Below are 14962 nucleotides of genomic sequence, written 5' to 3'. Positions count from 1 at the left end.
CATGCAACTACGAATTGAATCAAAATGAATACTTCTGGAGCCAAAAATATGTTCACTCCAATATGAACTGTTGAATGTGTTTTACAATCCCATGGGATGCTGAAATCGAAGTGTGGGAACCTAACAAAATGGAAAATGCTGTTCTACCCACAGAAAGTGTGTGTTAGTCGCTCAGTCGTGCCCGACTCTTTGCGACCCCATGGACTGCAATCCACCAGGTTCCTCTGTCCATGAGATTTTCCAGGCAAGGATACTGGAGTGGGTTGCCATTTCCTTCTCCAGGGGATCTTCCCAACCCAGGGATCGAACCCAGGTCTCCTGCATTGCAGACAGATTCTTTACAGACTGACCTACCCACAGAAAGTACAAGTCTGTGAAAGAAAGCGCTTTCTCTCTTGGCCTCTTAAAATGACTGCATGGTCACTAAGCTCTTACTATAGTGTAAAACTCAGCAGAAGGGTGTGTGACAGTGTAAGGATAAGGTCCCTCTTTATATCTCATTCATTTATGTTAATCAGATCCTCTCAATATCTTAGCTAACTCCTATCTTCAGCTACCTTGGCATGTATTGATTTAGGTAGCTACCTTTAAAGCAATATTCCTCTGCTTATTTCCTCTCAGTGTCTGACTTAAAAAAAAAAACAAACAAAAACACCAAACTTTCTGTTGAGTGCCCATTCACTGCCCAGCCCTATATAGACATTGGAGATACATAAATGTTTAAGACATAAATCATGTCTAGTCAAAGCTATGGTTTTTCCAGTGGTCATTTGTGGATGTGAGAGTTGGACCAAAAAGCAAGCTGAGCACTGAAGAATTGATGCTTTTGAACTGTGGTGTTGACAAAGACTCTTGAGAGTCCCTTGGACAACAAGGAGATCCAACTAGTCCATCCTAAAGGAAATCAGTCCTGAATATTCATTGGAAGGACTCATGCTGAAGCTGACACTCCAATACTTTGGCCACATGATGCGAAGAGCTGACTCATTTGAAAAGACCCTGATGCTGGGAAAATTGAAGGCAGGAGGAGAAAGGGACGACAGACGATGAGATGGTTGGATAGCATCACGGACCCAATGGACATGACTTTGAGTAAACTCCGGGAGTTGGTGATGGACAGGGAGGCCTGGCATGCTGCAGTCCATGGGGCTGCAAAGAGTTGGACACAACCGAGCGACTGAACTGAACTGAACATGTCGCCGAATCCTTATAGCTGCAGGTCTTTAAGGAATGTAAAGAGTGAGTTTTGGTATGTGAGTCCCATTCTTTTTGAAGCAACGTGAGTTTGAACAGGAAGCACCTCTTTAAACTGTTGGTGATACAGGTCCCTCTGATACTACTGTGTCACTCTGCATGAGGCACTTAAGCTGTCTGATGATAGTTTATGATACTTTGGGAAATAATTTGCCCAGGCTAAACTAATATCCTCTGCTCTGTCCTGTAGCACTATCCTGAAGCACTTCTAAGCACCTGAAACCCTCTATTGCTGAGAGATCTTTGTAGCTTCCATAGTCAGCTTAGTATCTAGAACATCAGTCAGTTCAGTCGCTCAGTCATATCCGACTCTTTGCGACCCCATGAATCGCAGCACGCCAGGGCTCCCTGTCCATCACCAACTCCCGGAGTTCACCCAGACTCACGTCCATCAAGTCAGTGATGCCATCCAGCCATCTCATCCTCGGTCATCCCCTTCTCCTCCTGCCCCAATCCCTCCCAGCATCAAAGTCTTCTCCAATGAGTCAACTCTTCGCATGAGGTGGCCAAAGTAGACCAGAGTTTCAGCTTTAGCTGAAATCCCAGGGCTGATCTCCTTCAGAATGGACTGGTTGGATCTCCTTGCAGTCCAAGGGACTCTCAAGAGTCTTCTCCAACACCACAGTTCAAAAGCATCAATTCTCCGGTGCTCAGCCTTCTTCACAGTCCAACTCTCACATCCATACATGACTATTGGAAAAATCGTAGCCTTGACTAGACAGACCTTTGTTGGCAAAGTAATGTCTCTGCTTTTCAATATGCTGTCTAGGTTGATCATAACTTTTCTTCCAAGGAGTAAGCATCTTTTAATTTCATGGCTGCAATCACCATCTGCAGTGATTTTGGAGCTCAAAAAAATAAAGTCTGACACTGTTTCCACTGTTTCCCCATCTATTTCCCATGAAGTGATGGGGCTGGGTGCCATGATCTTCGTTTTCTGAATGTTGAGTTTTAAGCCAACTTTTCACTCTCCTCTTTCACTTTCATCAAGAGGCTTTTTAGTTCCTCTTCTCTTTCTGCCATCAGGGTGGTGTCATCTGCATATCTGAGGTTATTGATATTTCTCCCAGCAATCTTGATTCCAGCTCAGGCACTCAAAAAAAAAAAAAAAAGTTAATGAATGACATCTGATGAGAAAATTCATTCATTCATTTAAAGAGTAGAATCTTCTTTCCAAGTTGAAAAACCATCCATGGAGACAGCAAATAAATCAAGTGACAGGTGACTTTCTCTGACCCAAGTCAAGAGTGACAGGGCCAGCCTCTCCTCCCTATTTCTGTCCCAAACAACCATCATAATCTGAAGTTCTCTGAAATGCTTCTGCGGTACACATTTTAAAAACCACTGGATTTCCTCATCTTTTAGGACTAGTCTTAGAACTGTACCATTAAAAGTTAAGTACAGTGAAAGGCATTCAAAGTATTGAAATTTGATCTCCTCAGTTGCATTTGAGGAATCAATCTGCTTTCTAAAAGGCTTGCCTTTCCCAAAGTGAATAATTTACACATAAAAACTTGCTGACCAGTTAGCTCACAGTTGACTCACCTTGATCTGAGGGAACAGCAACTTGCCCTTCCAGGGTAGGGGATTAACTAGATCTTTTCACTTATTTCTGGGTGTTTCCTGGTACACAGCAGGAGTAATATAGTCCTGAGAAAGACTGACTGCTGTCAGTGAACCCCAAGAAATAAGTGCATGGCCTGACATCAAATAGAAGTGTCCTCTGCTTCTGGTTATCTTTATATGTGAGAACTTTATGGAATGCCTTCATAGGGAAGCTCAGTTTAAATGGAAAACAGACTTTCACTTTTATCATTGAATCACGTGCCTGCCCCGTTTTCAGATGGTCTCTTGGAAAGAATCTTCATTCTCCTTGGAACCCAGATCCCACAGGGTCCACCGTTTGCAACAGGTGGACGTCAGTTTAGACTGTGCTGGCCTTCTTGATTTCCTTGGTGGCCAAGAGGAAATTCCTAAGGACAATTAAGGATTTATATGATTGTCTGAGTTGTATTTAAGTCCATCAATCAAATTTTTATTTCAAAGTACAAATATACATGTATTACATGTAAATGACTTGGAGAAACGGAGTTCATTTTCATGATCCTGTATCCTATTTCTGCCTCAGCCAGGGGAAAACAACCCATACACATGCACACCCCAGATCAGAAAGAAATCAATATTGATTTGGCAACTGCACACTTTCTGAGATCACTACAGACACAGCTATTATAAACTAGATAATTTCCATGCCTTTCTGTATGTCCACTTTTCCCCCACAGCATGGGTCTGGCATAGAGTCTAAGGAATTTCTTATTGAACTAGTGCACTCATTAGTCATCTCAAACACAGAAAAGTCAGCTTATATTTCAGTAGTTTTCAGTATCTTATATATGGACCTACCCTATTTTTTTGACTAGGTTTGAGAACACAAGGAAAACTGGATCATTGTTACTTGTGCACCCCACATAGCTAAATTCTCTGTGTGTGTGTCTTGTATAAGGAATTAAATTTTGAAGTGGCTCAGTTCAGTTGCTCAGTCGTGTCCCACTCTCTGCAACCCCATGGACTGCAACGCACCAGGCCTCCCTGTCCTTCACAAACTCCCAGAGTTTACTCAAACACATGTCCATTGACTCAATGATGCCATCTAACTATCTCATCCTCTGTCGTCCCCTTCTTCTCCCACCTTCAATCTTTCCCAGCATCAGGGTTTTTTCCAGTGAGTCAGTTCTTCACATCAGGTGGCCAAAGTATTGGAGTTTCAGTTTCAGCATCAGTCCTTCCAATGAATATTCAGGACTGATTTCCTTTAGCATGGACTGGTTGGATCTCCTTGTACTCCAAGGGACTCTCAAGAGTCTTCTCCAACACCACAGTTCAAAAGCATCAATTCTTCAGTGCTCAGCTTTCTTTATAGTCCAACTCTCACATCCACACATGACTACTGGGAAAACCATAGCTTTGACTAGACGGACTTTTGTTGGCAAAGTAATGTTTCTGCTTTCTAATATGCTGTCTAGACTGGTCATAACTTTTCTTCCAAGGAGCAAGCGTCTTTTAATTTCATGGCTGCAGTCATCATCTGCAGTGATTTTGGAGCCCAGAAAAATAAAGTCTGACACTGTTTCCACTGTTTCCCCATCTATTTCCCATGAAGTGATGGGAGCAGATGCCATGATCTTAGTTTCTGAATGCTGAGTTTTAAGCCAACTTTTTCACTCTCTTATTTCACTTTCATGAAGAGGCTCTTTAGTCCTTCTTTGCTTTCTGCCATAAGGGTGGTTTCATCTGCGTATCTGAGGTTATTGATGTTTCTCCCAGTAATCTTGATTCCAGCTTGTGCTTCTTCCAGCCCAGCATTTCTCATGATGTACTCTGCATATAAGTTAAATAAGCAGGGTGACAACATACAGCCTTGGCGTACTCCTTTCTCAATTTGAAACCAGTCTGTTGTTCATGTCCAGTTCTAACTGTTGCTTCCTGACCTGCAAATAGGTTTCTCAGGAGGCACGTCAGGTGGTCTGCTATTCCCATTTCTTTAAGAATTTTCCACAATTTGTTGTGATCCACAGAGTCTCTTGCTTTTTCGATGATCCAACAGATGTTGGCAATTTGATCTCTGGCTCCTCTGCCTTTTCTAAAACCAGCTTGAACATCTGGAGTTCTCCATTCACATCCTGTTGAAGCCTGGCTTGGAGAATTTTGAGCATTACTGTACTAGCATGTGAGATGAGTGCAACTGTGCAGTAGTTTGAGCATTCTTTGGCATTGCCTTTCTTTGGGATTGGAATGAAAACTGACCTTTTCCAGTCCTGTGGCCACTGCTGAGTTTTCCAAATTTGCTGGCATATTGAGTGCAGCACTTTCACAGCATCATCTTTTAGGATTCGAAACAGCTCAACTGGAATTCCATCACCTCCAGTAGCTTTGTTTATAGTGATGCTTCCTAAGGCCCACTTGACTTCGCATTCCAGGATGTCTGGCTCTAGGTGAGTGATAACACCATGTGATTATCTGGGTCATGAAGATCTTTTTTTGCATAGTTCTGTATATTCTTGCCACCTTTTCTTAATATCTTCTGCTTCTGTTAGGTCCTTACCATTTCTGACATGGTATAAATATGAAAACCAAAGTTCAGAGTTGAAATTGACACCTCCCTTTGTTGAAAAATAATCATTTAATCTGAAGTGTGTGTGTGTGTATACATACATATATACGTGAAAAGTGAAAGTGTTAGTTGCTCAGTCATGTCTGACTCTTTGCAACCCCTCAGACTTGTAGCCCACCAGGGTCCTCTGTCCATGGGATTCTCCAGGCAAGAATAGTGGAGTGGGTTGCCATTCCCTTCTCCAGGGGATCTTCTTGACTCAGGGATTGAACCCAGATCTCCTGCATTGCAGGCAGATTCTTTACCATCTGAGCCACTAGGGAAGCCCATATATACATATGTACACAAATTATATATATATGTATGTATGTGTGTGTATATATATTTGTGTATATGTATGTATGTATATATATTATATATATGTGCTGGGCATTTGGAGTATGGCTGAAAACTTAATGTTTTTCCACTTCGAGATTGAGATATAGGTAACATAAAGTCGGTAATTTTGTCCTTTGTTTAAGTACAATGCATAAGGCCCATTTAGTATATAATTTTAAAGGGCCTTGGCAATGAGAATTAAAACAAAAATTCTCTATTTTTCATGATTAATGAAGGTGTCTACTTAGAGATGATAACGCTCTGTAGAAGTGACTGAAGATCAGCTGTTTCGTTAGCTGTTGCATGCTAGCTCTCTCCCCCAACCCTGCCCCTGCGCCCCCTCTGCCCCCCTCTTCCCTCCCAGCTGCCTCTCCCATCTCTTCTTCCTCTGCTTTATTCTGTTTCTCCGTCTGTGTTTCTCTCGCACACGCAGTCACACACAAGCACACACAACAACGAATGAGTCATATTCTCCATCAAACTGTCGTGAAGTTGGAGGGTAGGTGAGGAAATTCATCATGAGTGTTTCATTATAAAGTAACTTCATCCCCGTCTGATAAACAGTGATTTAGGCTGACATGATAACACGGGTTGCTAGCCTAAGACTGAAATATGATCATCTGTATTTTTACAGCACTCCTTTTTTTTTTTTTTTTTTTTGGAAAAAAAAGTCTTAAAAATAAAAGCTCTCCTTCACCTTAAGGGTTTTTTATTCCCCTGTCTGTTAAGAGGCCAGAAGGGAGTGTTTAACTCTTTGAAAGCCCATTCCCAATTAATCATGTACCGAGGGAGAGTGCCGCTGACCCCTACAGCAGCGTTTGTAACGACAGCAAGTGAGAAATAGGTTAACCACAGGCCAGTTTCAAGGCAGAAAAAGACATCTCAAGAAAATTACTACCATAAACAACTTCCTCCACTCTTTGGCCAAAGGCGATGATGGGTCGGTTGGGGGGAGACCAGGTGGACGGACACGTTGATCACCGAGTTGACAGTGTGGGAGCGTCATGGCCAGGGACGTCCCTTCTCATCCAGCTCCTTCCTCATGACCCTGCTGTCTGCACCCCTTCCCCCACGGGGCAGGAGCCGAGATGAGCAAAGATGTGCCTCGGGATAGAATCAGTGTCGGGGAGAGAGATTAGCCAAGGAGCAGGGACGGAGTGAAGACACGGCTCACGAGAGAGGCCGAGAAGCGGTGGAGGAGTAATAGAGGCCAGATGACGGGGAACCCCAGGCTCCGGAGGACGAGCCAGACGTGCTCCCCAGATGCCGCATCACTTCTCCCCGGGTTGCCGTTCACTGTTTGAAGTGTGGGCCTCCAGGTAATTCACAGCAAATACTTCTGGGACAGGTTGGAGCGCACTCTTTATCTCCCCTAAACTCCCAGGAATGTGGATGAGTCGAGGTTCAGTGTGTCAGCCCACACCTTTGAAGCCGCCTCGTAGATGGACTTCCAAGGCCCCGGTCGGGGTCTTTGTGGTGCTCCGTCCTGTCAAATCTGACTCACTCACACCTAATCCCAGAGATGATGCCTGCTCGTGTTCTTCAGGCTTTGAAGCAAACAAGAAGCTGGGGGCAACTGGCTGATTTTTCACATCACGAGGCTTCCCAGAAACTCACAGGATCATACAGAATCATGAACTCACACCACAAAAACGATTCCTCCTCTGACTTAGGCAACATGTAACGTACTGTGAAATCCATCCTTTATCAGAAGGGGTCGATCTGTAAAGTCGGTTGAATTTCAGCTGTTGAAATGGTATTTAAAACAAACATTTCTGTAAATGAATGGGGAAATGGATTGAGGATATTAAAAATCACAAATCCTTAACTCAGATATTAGCATGTTCAAGAAGCGACATTTTCAGATTGGAACCCGATAGTACAATGTATGTGTTACAGCATGTTATTGGATCCCAGTGACAATATCTTTTCAGTGTTCCTCCAGTCTTGAGAATTTTAAATTAGAATCCTAGACAGGACATTTCAGAGCTGGAGGTGCAGTGTCTTGAGAGTTAAGAGGTCAAGTTTGCGAGTCATGCAGTATCAGAAACTTGAGTTCCCCATGTTGCTACTTACTGCTGCTGCTAATAAGTCACTTCAGTGACCTTTAGTGACCCCGTGGACTGCAGCCTACCAGGCTCCTCCATCCACGGGAAGAGTACTGGAGTGGGTTGCCATTGCCTTCTCTGGTTTCTACTTTCTAGCTGTGTTCATCTACAAGACTAGGGTATTAATAGCACTGTGCCTTCCTTATGGTGTCATTATTAATTGTAAAAGAGATAATGCTGTACAATGCTTTGCCTGGCATAAACACCATAAGTATGGCTATTATTATTTTTTAAAGCTATCAGGTACATTATTACCTTATTGAAGATGAGAAATAAGCTTCCAAGCCTGCACTAAATAAAAAGCTGGTCTTTAGAACCTAACTATAACTCTTTAGTTTCCACGGGAGGGTTTGTTGTTCAGTCACTAAGTCATGTCCAACTCTTTGTGACCCCATGGACTGTAGCACACCAAGAGTTTCACTATCTCTTGGAGTTTTCTCAAACTCATGTCCGTCAAGTCCGTGATGCCATCCAACCATCTCAACCTCTGTTGTCCCCTTCTCCTCCTGCCCTCGATCTTTCCCAGCATGGGGGTCTTTTCCAGTGAGTCGGCTCTTTCTATCAGGTGGCCAAAGTAATGGAGCTTCAGCTTCAGCATCGGTCCTTCCAATGAATATTCAGGATTGATTTCCTTTAGAATTGACTGGTTGGATCTCCTTGCAGTCCAGGGGACTCTCAAGAGTCTTCTCCAGCACCATGGTTTGAAAGCATCAATTCTTTGGTGCTCAGCCTTCTTTATGGTCCGACTCTCACATCCATACATGACTACTGGAAAAACCATAGCTTTGACTAGATGGACCTTTGTCAGCAAAGTGGTGTCTCTGCTTTTTAATATGCTGTCTAGGTTTGTCACAGCTTTTCTTCCAAGGAGCAAGCATCTTTTAATTTCATAGGATTAGGATAACTTCTTTAAAAGAAAAACATAGGTCTTCAATGATGAAACAAAGATGAAGCTGTTTGAAGGCATTTTATAGTTTGCATATTAAAAAATAAAAGTGGGAGTGAAAGCAAGCTATTTACCAAAGATTACTCAGTGTCTCCTTTATTTTAACCCGTGTGCATCCCAAGCAGAACCTGCATGCCCTCCTTCAGAGGGGAACTGGTCGAGTCCAGCCTCATCTGTGGTTTTCCAGCTTAAGCTGTAAATTTTATCACTCCGCACCCTGTGGTCAGAGCTGCTGGAGTGTTGTGTCTGAAGTCAGGTGGTTTGTGTGTTCAAGGTAGACATTAAACAGTTCTACTGTGGACCTGGAAGCATTTAAGGAGGTTGCTTGCCAGCTATAAATTAAGAGACTCAATGCCAGTTGGCTGGAAAATTCTCTGGCCTGAGTCCAGTTAAGTAGACTGAATTCCTGGTGATCTTTCCGAATGTGTGCACGTCACAGCCGGGCCACACGGTTCTCTGGGCCATGTTGGGATGGTGTGCTGTGATGCCGCCAGTGGTGGGGGGCAGCAGTGTTGGGGAGTGGCATCCGCAGGACCCGGGGGGTCTCCGTGTTCTCCACTAGTGCCGAAGAAGGTTACTGACAGCGCTTGACAGGACTGCTGAAAATATTCTAAAATAGATGTCAGTGACAGGGATGAGCATTTCCAGATGACGTGTTGTTTCAGAGGCACCTAGAATCTGGGCTGTGTGGTTCTCGCACGTCATCCCGAGGTCCCCTTGCTCCAGAGCTTCGGGTGGGACAGGCTGTCTGTGGTCGAGGTGGTGGTCATCGTCACTCAGGTGTAGACAGACCTGCCAAATTCATTCTCCCTCTGAGAAGAGTGGTCAAAGCCAGCATTAGACCACAGGGCCATTTAGAACTTGGAACCTTTTTAATTGTGTCTTAAACTGATGCAGGTGACAAAACGTCGGCCTTAAGGTTGGGCTGAGGTGGCTTTGTGGATGTGGACCCCGCAGAGTCACCGGGGACCTTGGGCTCAGAAGGGCCCTGTGATTGGTTTAATGCTCTGTTGTCACCAACTTGAAATCCTTAATCACTTTTTTAAACAAGGGGCCTTTCATTTCCATTTTGCCCTGGGCACACTCCCTGCCCCCCCCCCCCCACGAATTATGTAGCCATTCCTGAGGGTGGAATTGACTTTTTAAAAACAAAGTCTAGTCTTTTTTTAGAATGGGGTGAAGGACAGACTCGCAGAGATTGTTTTAGCCAGACAGACAGTCTGTTTCTAAAGGACTGGCTAGAACAGGCATAAGATGGTAAAAGATGAGATGACTGCTGTGTATTTCATTCTTGGTTACTTTCTTGCTCATACAGGATAAAGAAAAGGGCAGAGAATGCTTTAATTATCATTGAGAAGCAAATAATGTGATTGGCAAATACTCATCTTTTATGTATTTAATCTTGGCATTTATTTGTTTAAATAATTACTTTAAGAAGCCTTTATGAGCTGTTAAATTCTACACTCAGCTTTCTGCTGGTTTATACGAATACTGTCTTTTAGCCTATGTGATTACACACACAATTCTCCTGTGACCTTCCAGATTATTGTTGTTTAGTCGCTCAGTCGTGTCTGACTCTTTGCAACCCTATGGACTGTAGCCCACCAGGCTCTTCTGCCCATGGGATGGAGTGGATTGCCATTTCCTTCTCTAGGGGAGGATCTTCCCAAATAAGAGAGGGAACCTGAGTCTCCTGCTTGGCAGGCCGATTCTTTACCACTACGCCTGGGAAGCCCGACCTTCCAGATGCACAGACATTATAATGGTGCTGTGAGCCCCTGGATTTGTTTTTTTTTTTGAAATACGTATTTAGTTAGTTGGCTGCCTCGGGTCTTGGTTGTGGCACCCAGGACCTTTCACTCTAGTTGTGATGTGCTGGCTTTAGTAGCTGTAGCGCCAGGACCGAGTTGCTCCATCCAAGGCATGTGGGATTTTAGTTCCCCAACCAGGAACGAACCTGGGTTCCTTGTATTGCAAGGCAGATTCTTAACCACTGGACCACCAGGGAAGTCCCTGATTTTTTTTTTTAAGTTGAGAGTCATATTCCTTTGTGCGTTCAGTGAATACATTAACATGTCCAACCGACAAAATATAAACTGTATGTCCTATAGGCCGTTGGCTGTAAAACTGTAATAACAATACATTTTGCATTTCTATTGGGGATCCCTTTCCCCTATGGGAGTGGAAGCCAGGAACCAGTTTGAATGCGGCGGGGAATGGGTGGTCCTAGAAAGTGGAGATAAGTGAGCGGATTTCTTTACCTGGAGCACATGGACTTGAAATGTCTGTCTGAGATGCATGTGTGATGCAACTCCACTGTACTGGATTCTGGAGTTAGTAATAGGTGGCTGTGAGTTGGGTATTTATTCTAAGGTTTTACGTGTGCTTTTATGCCTGACACCTGCTGACCTTGATTCTGAGAAGGTTTTCCTTGGTGACTAGTGAGACTTTGGCATTTGTCCACTGTAATGGTTCTTCCTGTTCTGTTTTGTTTGTTTTCTGCTTTGGATGGGGGTGGGGGAAACAAAGACCCATCTATTAACAGCTTGGTTTTTTTCTGGGAGGCACCAAGACTTTGTTTTGTTGGCTGACAAAGGATGACTGCACCATGGAATCTTCAGAGTAAGCCGTGATACTTCTGGAGACATTTAAGCTGATAGTAAAGTGGAAGCCGTTTCGTAGCAGCCCAAGGAGTGGTCTGGCACAATGGAGGTCCTTGAACCGCTGCCACCCACCCAGCTTTAATTGAGGTGGGATCCCACCAGACAGAGATAGAGCCAGGGGTTCCTATTTTTAACTGGAAATCTGCTTTGGGGGCATGAATGCCCAGCTCTGGTGGTAACAGATTTTCCGCAAGACTCATGGGATGGGAGAGAACCAGCTATTTTTACCCATGCTTTGAATGTGAAGGAAAAAAGAGACATAGTTAGGAAAAGAGAGGATCAGCAAAGGAGGCCAATAGTGTGTTTGCCCACACCAAAAAGAAAGTGATCTCCAGACACAGAGAACAAATGTATGGTTACCAAAGGGGAAAGGGGCGAGGGATAAGTTGGGAGTTTGGGATTAATAGATACACACTGCTATATATAAAATGAATAAACAACAAGGACCTACTTATGGCACCAGAAACTGTATTCAGTATCTTATAATAACCTGTAATGGAAAAGAATCTGAAAAAGAATACACACACACACACACACACAGAGAGAGAAAGTTATAGATAGATATGTGTGTGTGTGTATTGTGTGTGTATGGCTAAGTCACTTTGCTGTGCATCTGAGATGAATACCACATTGTAACTCAACTATACTTCAATGAAAAGTGAATACAAAACAAGGTGATATCTTGCCGTCTTTAGGCACATTTTGTTGGAGTGTCTAAGTTCTATTTTAAACTCATTTACCAGTCACCTGTGTGATCTTGCACAACTTCTTTCTTCTCAGGATTTTTTTTTTTTCCTGTGAAAAATTAGCTACATTCTAGAGTTGGAGAAGGCAATGGCACCCCACTCTAGTACTCTTGCCTGGAAAATTCCATGGACGGAGGAGCCTGGTAGGCTGCAGTCCATGGGGTCACTAAGAGTCGGACATGACTGAGAGACTTCACTTTCACTTTTCACTTTCATGCACTGGAGAAGGAAATGGCAACCCACTCCAGTGTTCTTGCCTGGAGAATCCCAGGGATGAGGGAGCCTGGAGGGCTGCCGTCTATGGGTTTGCACAGAGTCGGACACGACTGAAGCAACTTAGCAGCAGCGGCAGAGTTGTTAGAGGACTCTTGAGATAATGCAGCGCAAAAGCCCAACAGAGTGTCTGACATCCGCAAAGTGCCTGTAAATGATGGCTCTTTTGGTGGCCACACCTGTTAGGGTCAGATTTGTCCCAGGTCCTTGCCCCTTTGAGGTCAAATCCATTCCAGTACCAACCCCTACTTCTGATCGTGTTTCTTTCTGTCCTATCTGCTCATCCTAGTACAGTTAACAGACATATACGCTTGGGCAAATTCTCTTTGGAAGTCCTATCGGACATCTGCCTGGGTTCTGGAGTTGGTGATAGGTGATTCTAAGGGGGGTGTTTATTCTAAGGTTTTATGTGTGCTTCTTTTGTGCCTAACACCTGCTGGCATCCTGGAGACAGGTTATAAGTTGTGGGCCAGAATCAATCATAAAAACTTATATATGTAGAGTGAGTTTCAGCTCCTGGTGGCTCAGATGATCATCTGCCCGCAGTGCAGGAAACCCAGGTTTGACCCCTGGGCCAGGAAGATACCCTGGAGAAAGGGTTGGTTACCCACTCTAGTATTCTTGCCTGGAAAACCCCATGGACAGAGGAGCCTGGCCGGCTTATGGTCCACGGGGTCGCAGAGAGTCAGATGTGACTGAACGAAAAACTCTTTCATTATTTGTGGGCACCAGTGTGTGTGAGAACCATGCTAGGCTTTCACGTTTCATGTGAAGGGTAAACTTTATAGCTTGGCCTCCCTCAACATAATGTAAAGATCTATTTTCCTGCTTTCTTAACTGGTTTTACCCAGGATTGAGGGTCATGGGCTTATAGCAAATGTGCCGTCCCCTACTAGCCTTCCACATCGCAGCTCTGACTCTCTGGAGCTGCACATTTTAAAGTGGCATGGGCAGGCTTCCAGTCAACATAAAGTGTACTTCGGAACAATGACATGAACCAGCTCTGAGATCAAAATGTCGTGCAGTTCAGTCTCTTAATCATGTCCAACTCTGTGACCCCATGGACTGCAGCACGCCAGGCCTCCCTGTCGATCACCAACTCCCAGAGCTCACTCAAACTCATGTCCATCAAGTCGGTGATGCCATCCAGCCATCTCATCCTCTGCTGTCCCCTTCTCCTCCCACCTTCAATCTTTCCCAGCATCAGGGTCTTTTCCAGTGAGTCAGTTCTTTGCATCAGGTGGTCAAAGTATTGGAGTTTCAGCATCAGTCCTTCCAATGACTATTCAGGACTGATTTCCCATAGGATGGACTGGTTGGATCTCCTTACAGTCCAAGAGACTCTCAAGAGTCTTTGTCAACACCACAGTTCAAAAGCATCAATTCTTCAGCGTTCAGCTTTCTTTATTGTCCAACTCTCACATCCATACATGACTACTGGAAAAACCATAGCTTTGACTAGACAGACCTTTGTTGGCAAAGTAATGTCTCTGCTTTTTAATATGCTATCTAGGTTGGTCATAGCTTTTCTTCCAAGGAGCAAGCATCTTTTAATTTCATGGCTGCAGTCACCATCTGCAGTGATTTTGGAGCCCAAGAAAATAAAGTCTGTCACTGTTTCCATTGTTTCCCCATCTATTTGCCATGAAGTGATGGGACCAGATGTCATGATCTTGGTTTTCTGACTGTTGAGTTTTAAGCCAACTTTTTCACTCTCCTCTCTAACTTTTATCAAGAGGCTCTTTAGTTCTTCTTCGTTTTCTGCCCTAAGGATGGTGTCATCTGCATATCTGACGTTATTGATATTTCTCCCAGCAATCTTGATTCCAAAATGTTGTATAAATAGTTTTAAAATGTTCAGTGAGGTGTCTGGAATTCCAGGGTCTGACCTGCGTCTTGATCTCTGATTTGTATCTTATACTGTGCAGATTCTCATGCAAGGCAAAAACCCAGGAATAGCTTGGAAGTATGCACTTCCCAAGGTCACGAATGGAACTCTGCCAGCCTCAGAAAGACACAGCTACGCCTGGAGCACAGTGCAGACAGATTGCTCTGTCTCCTGTGGGGGAGGTAGGTTTCCCAATACTGTCTTCCACGTCTTCTCTTAAAACAGGTTCTTCCACTCCACACCTCTCTCAGTTGTCTGGTTGAAATAAGCGACAAAAGAACTATCTTTATGAGAACTGTCACTATTTAGAGGGAAAAAAATCAAATATTATTTGTACTCTTTGGGGATTTTTCTATGTATTAATAGAAAGGAACCAACTCAAGCAAATCTCAAGTCAACTACAGCCAGGACTCGAAAGTGATGCATCTGAAACTTCCAGGGGGGAAAATATAAAACACGTGTCCCTTTGTTCTAAATATGAGGAGTGATGGGTTGCTATGTCCGCCAACAGTTTTCTTTCTTTCTGTCCTGGCTTTTGTGTTGTTGTCAACTTTTCAGGGGGAGTTAGAGAAGGTAGGCGATAGGCAGTGAAAAC

The 14962-nt window shown here is 43.9% G+C and overlaps 1 protein-coding gene across 1 annotated transcript in view; it reads left to right on the top strand.

Annotated features, from left to right (window-relative positions):
* Positions 1–14962, top strand: part of ADAMTS18 (ADAM metallopeptidase with thrombospondin type 1 motif 18) — a 150745-nt gene that overhangs the window by 113938 nt on the left and 21845 nt on the right. Inside the window, exon 17 of the mRNA XM_068992935.1 lies at positions 14408–14549. Coding sequence (XP_068849036.1) covers positions 14408–14549 — 142 coding nt within the window. The remainder of the gene's footprint in view (positions 1–14407; positions 14550–14962) is intronic.

The sequence above is a fragment of the Capricornis sumatraensis genome, chromosome 20 (assembly GCF_032405125.1).
Source record: "Capricornis sumatraensis isolate serow.1 chromosome 20, serow.2, whole genome shotgun sequence".
NCBI lineage: Eukaryota > Metazoa > Chordata > Mammalia > Artiodactyla > Bovidae > Capricornis > Capricornis sumatraensis.
This window is presented reverse-complemented; position numbering and strand designations above follow the sequence as displayed.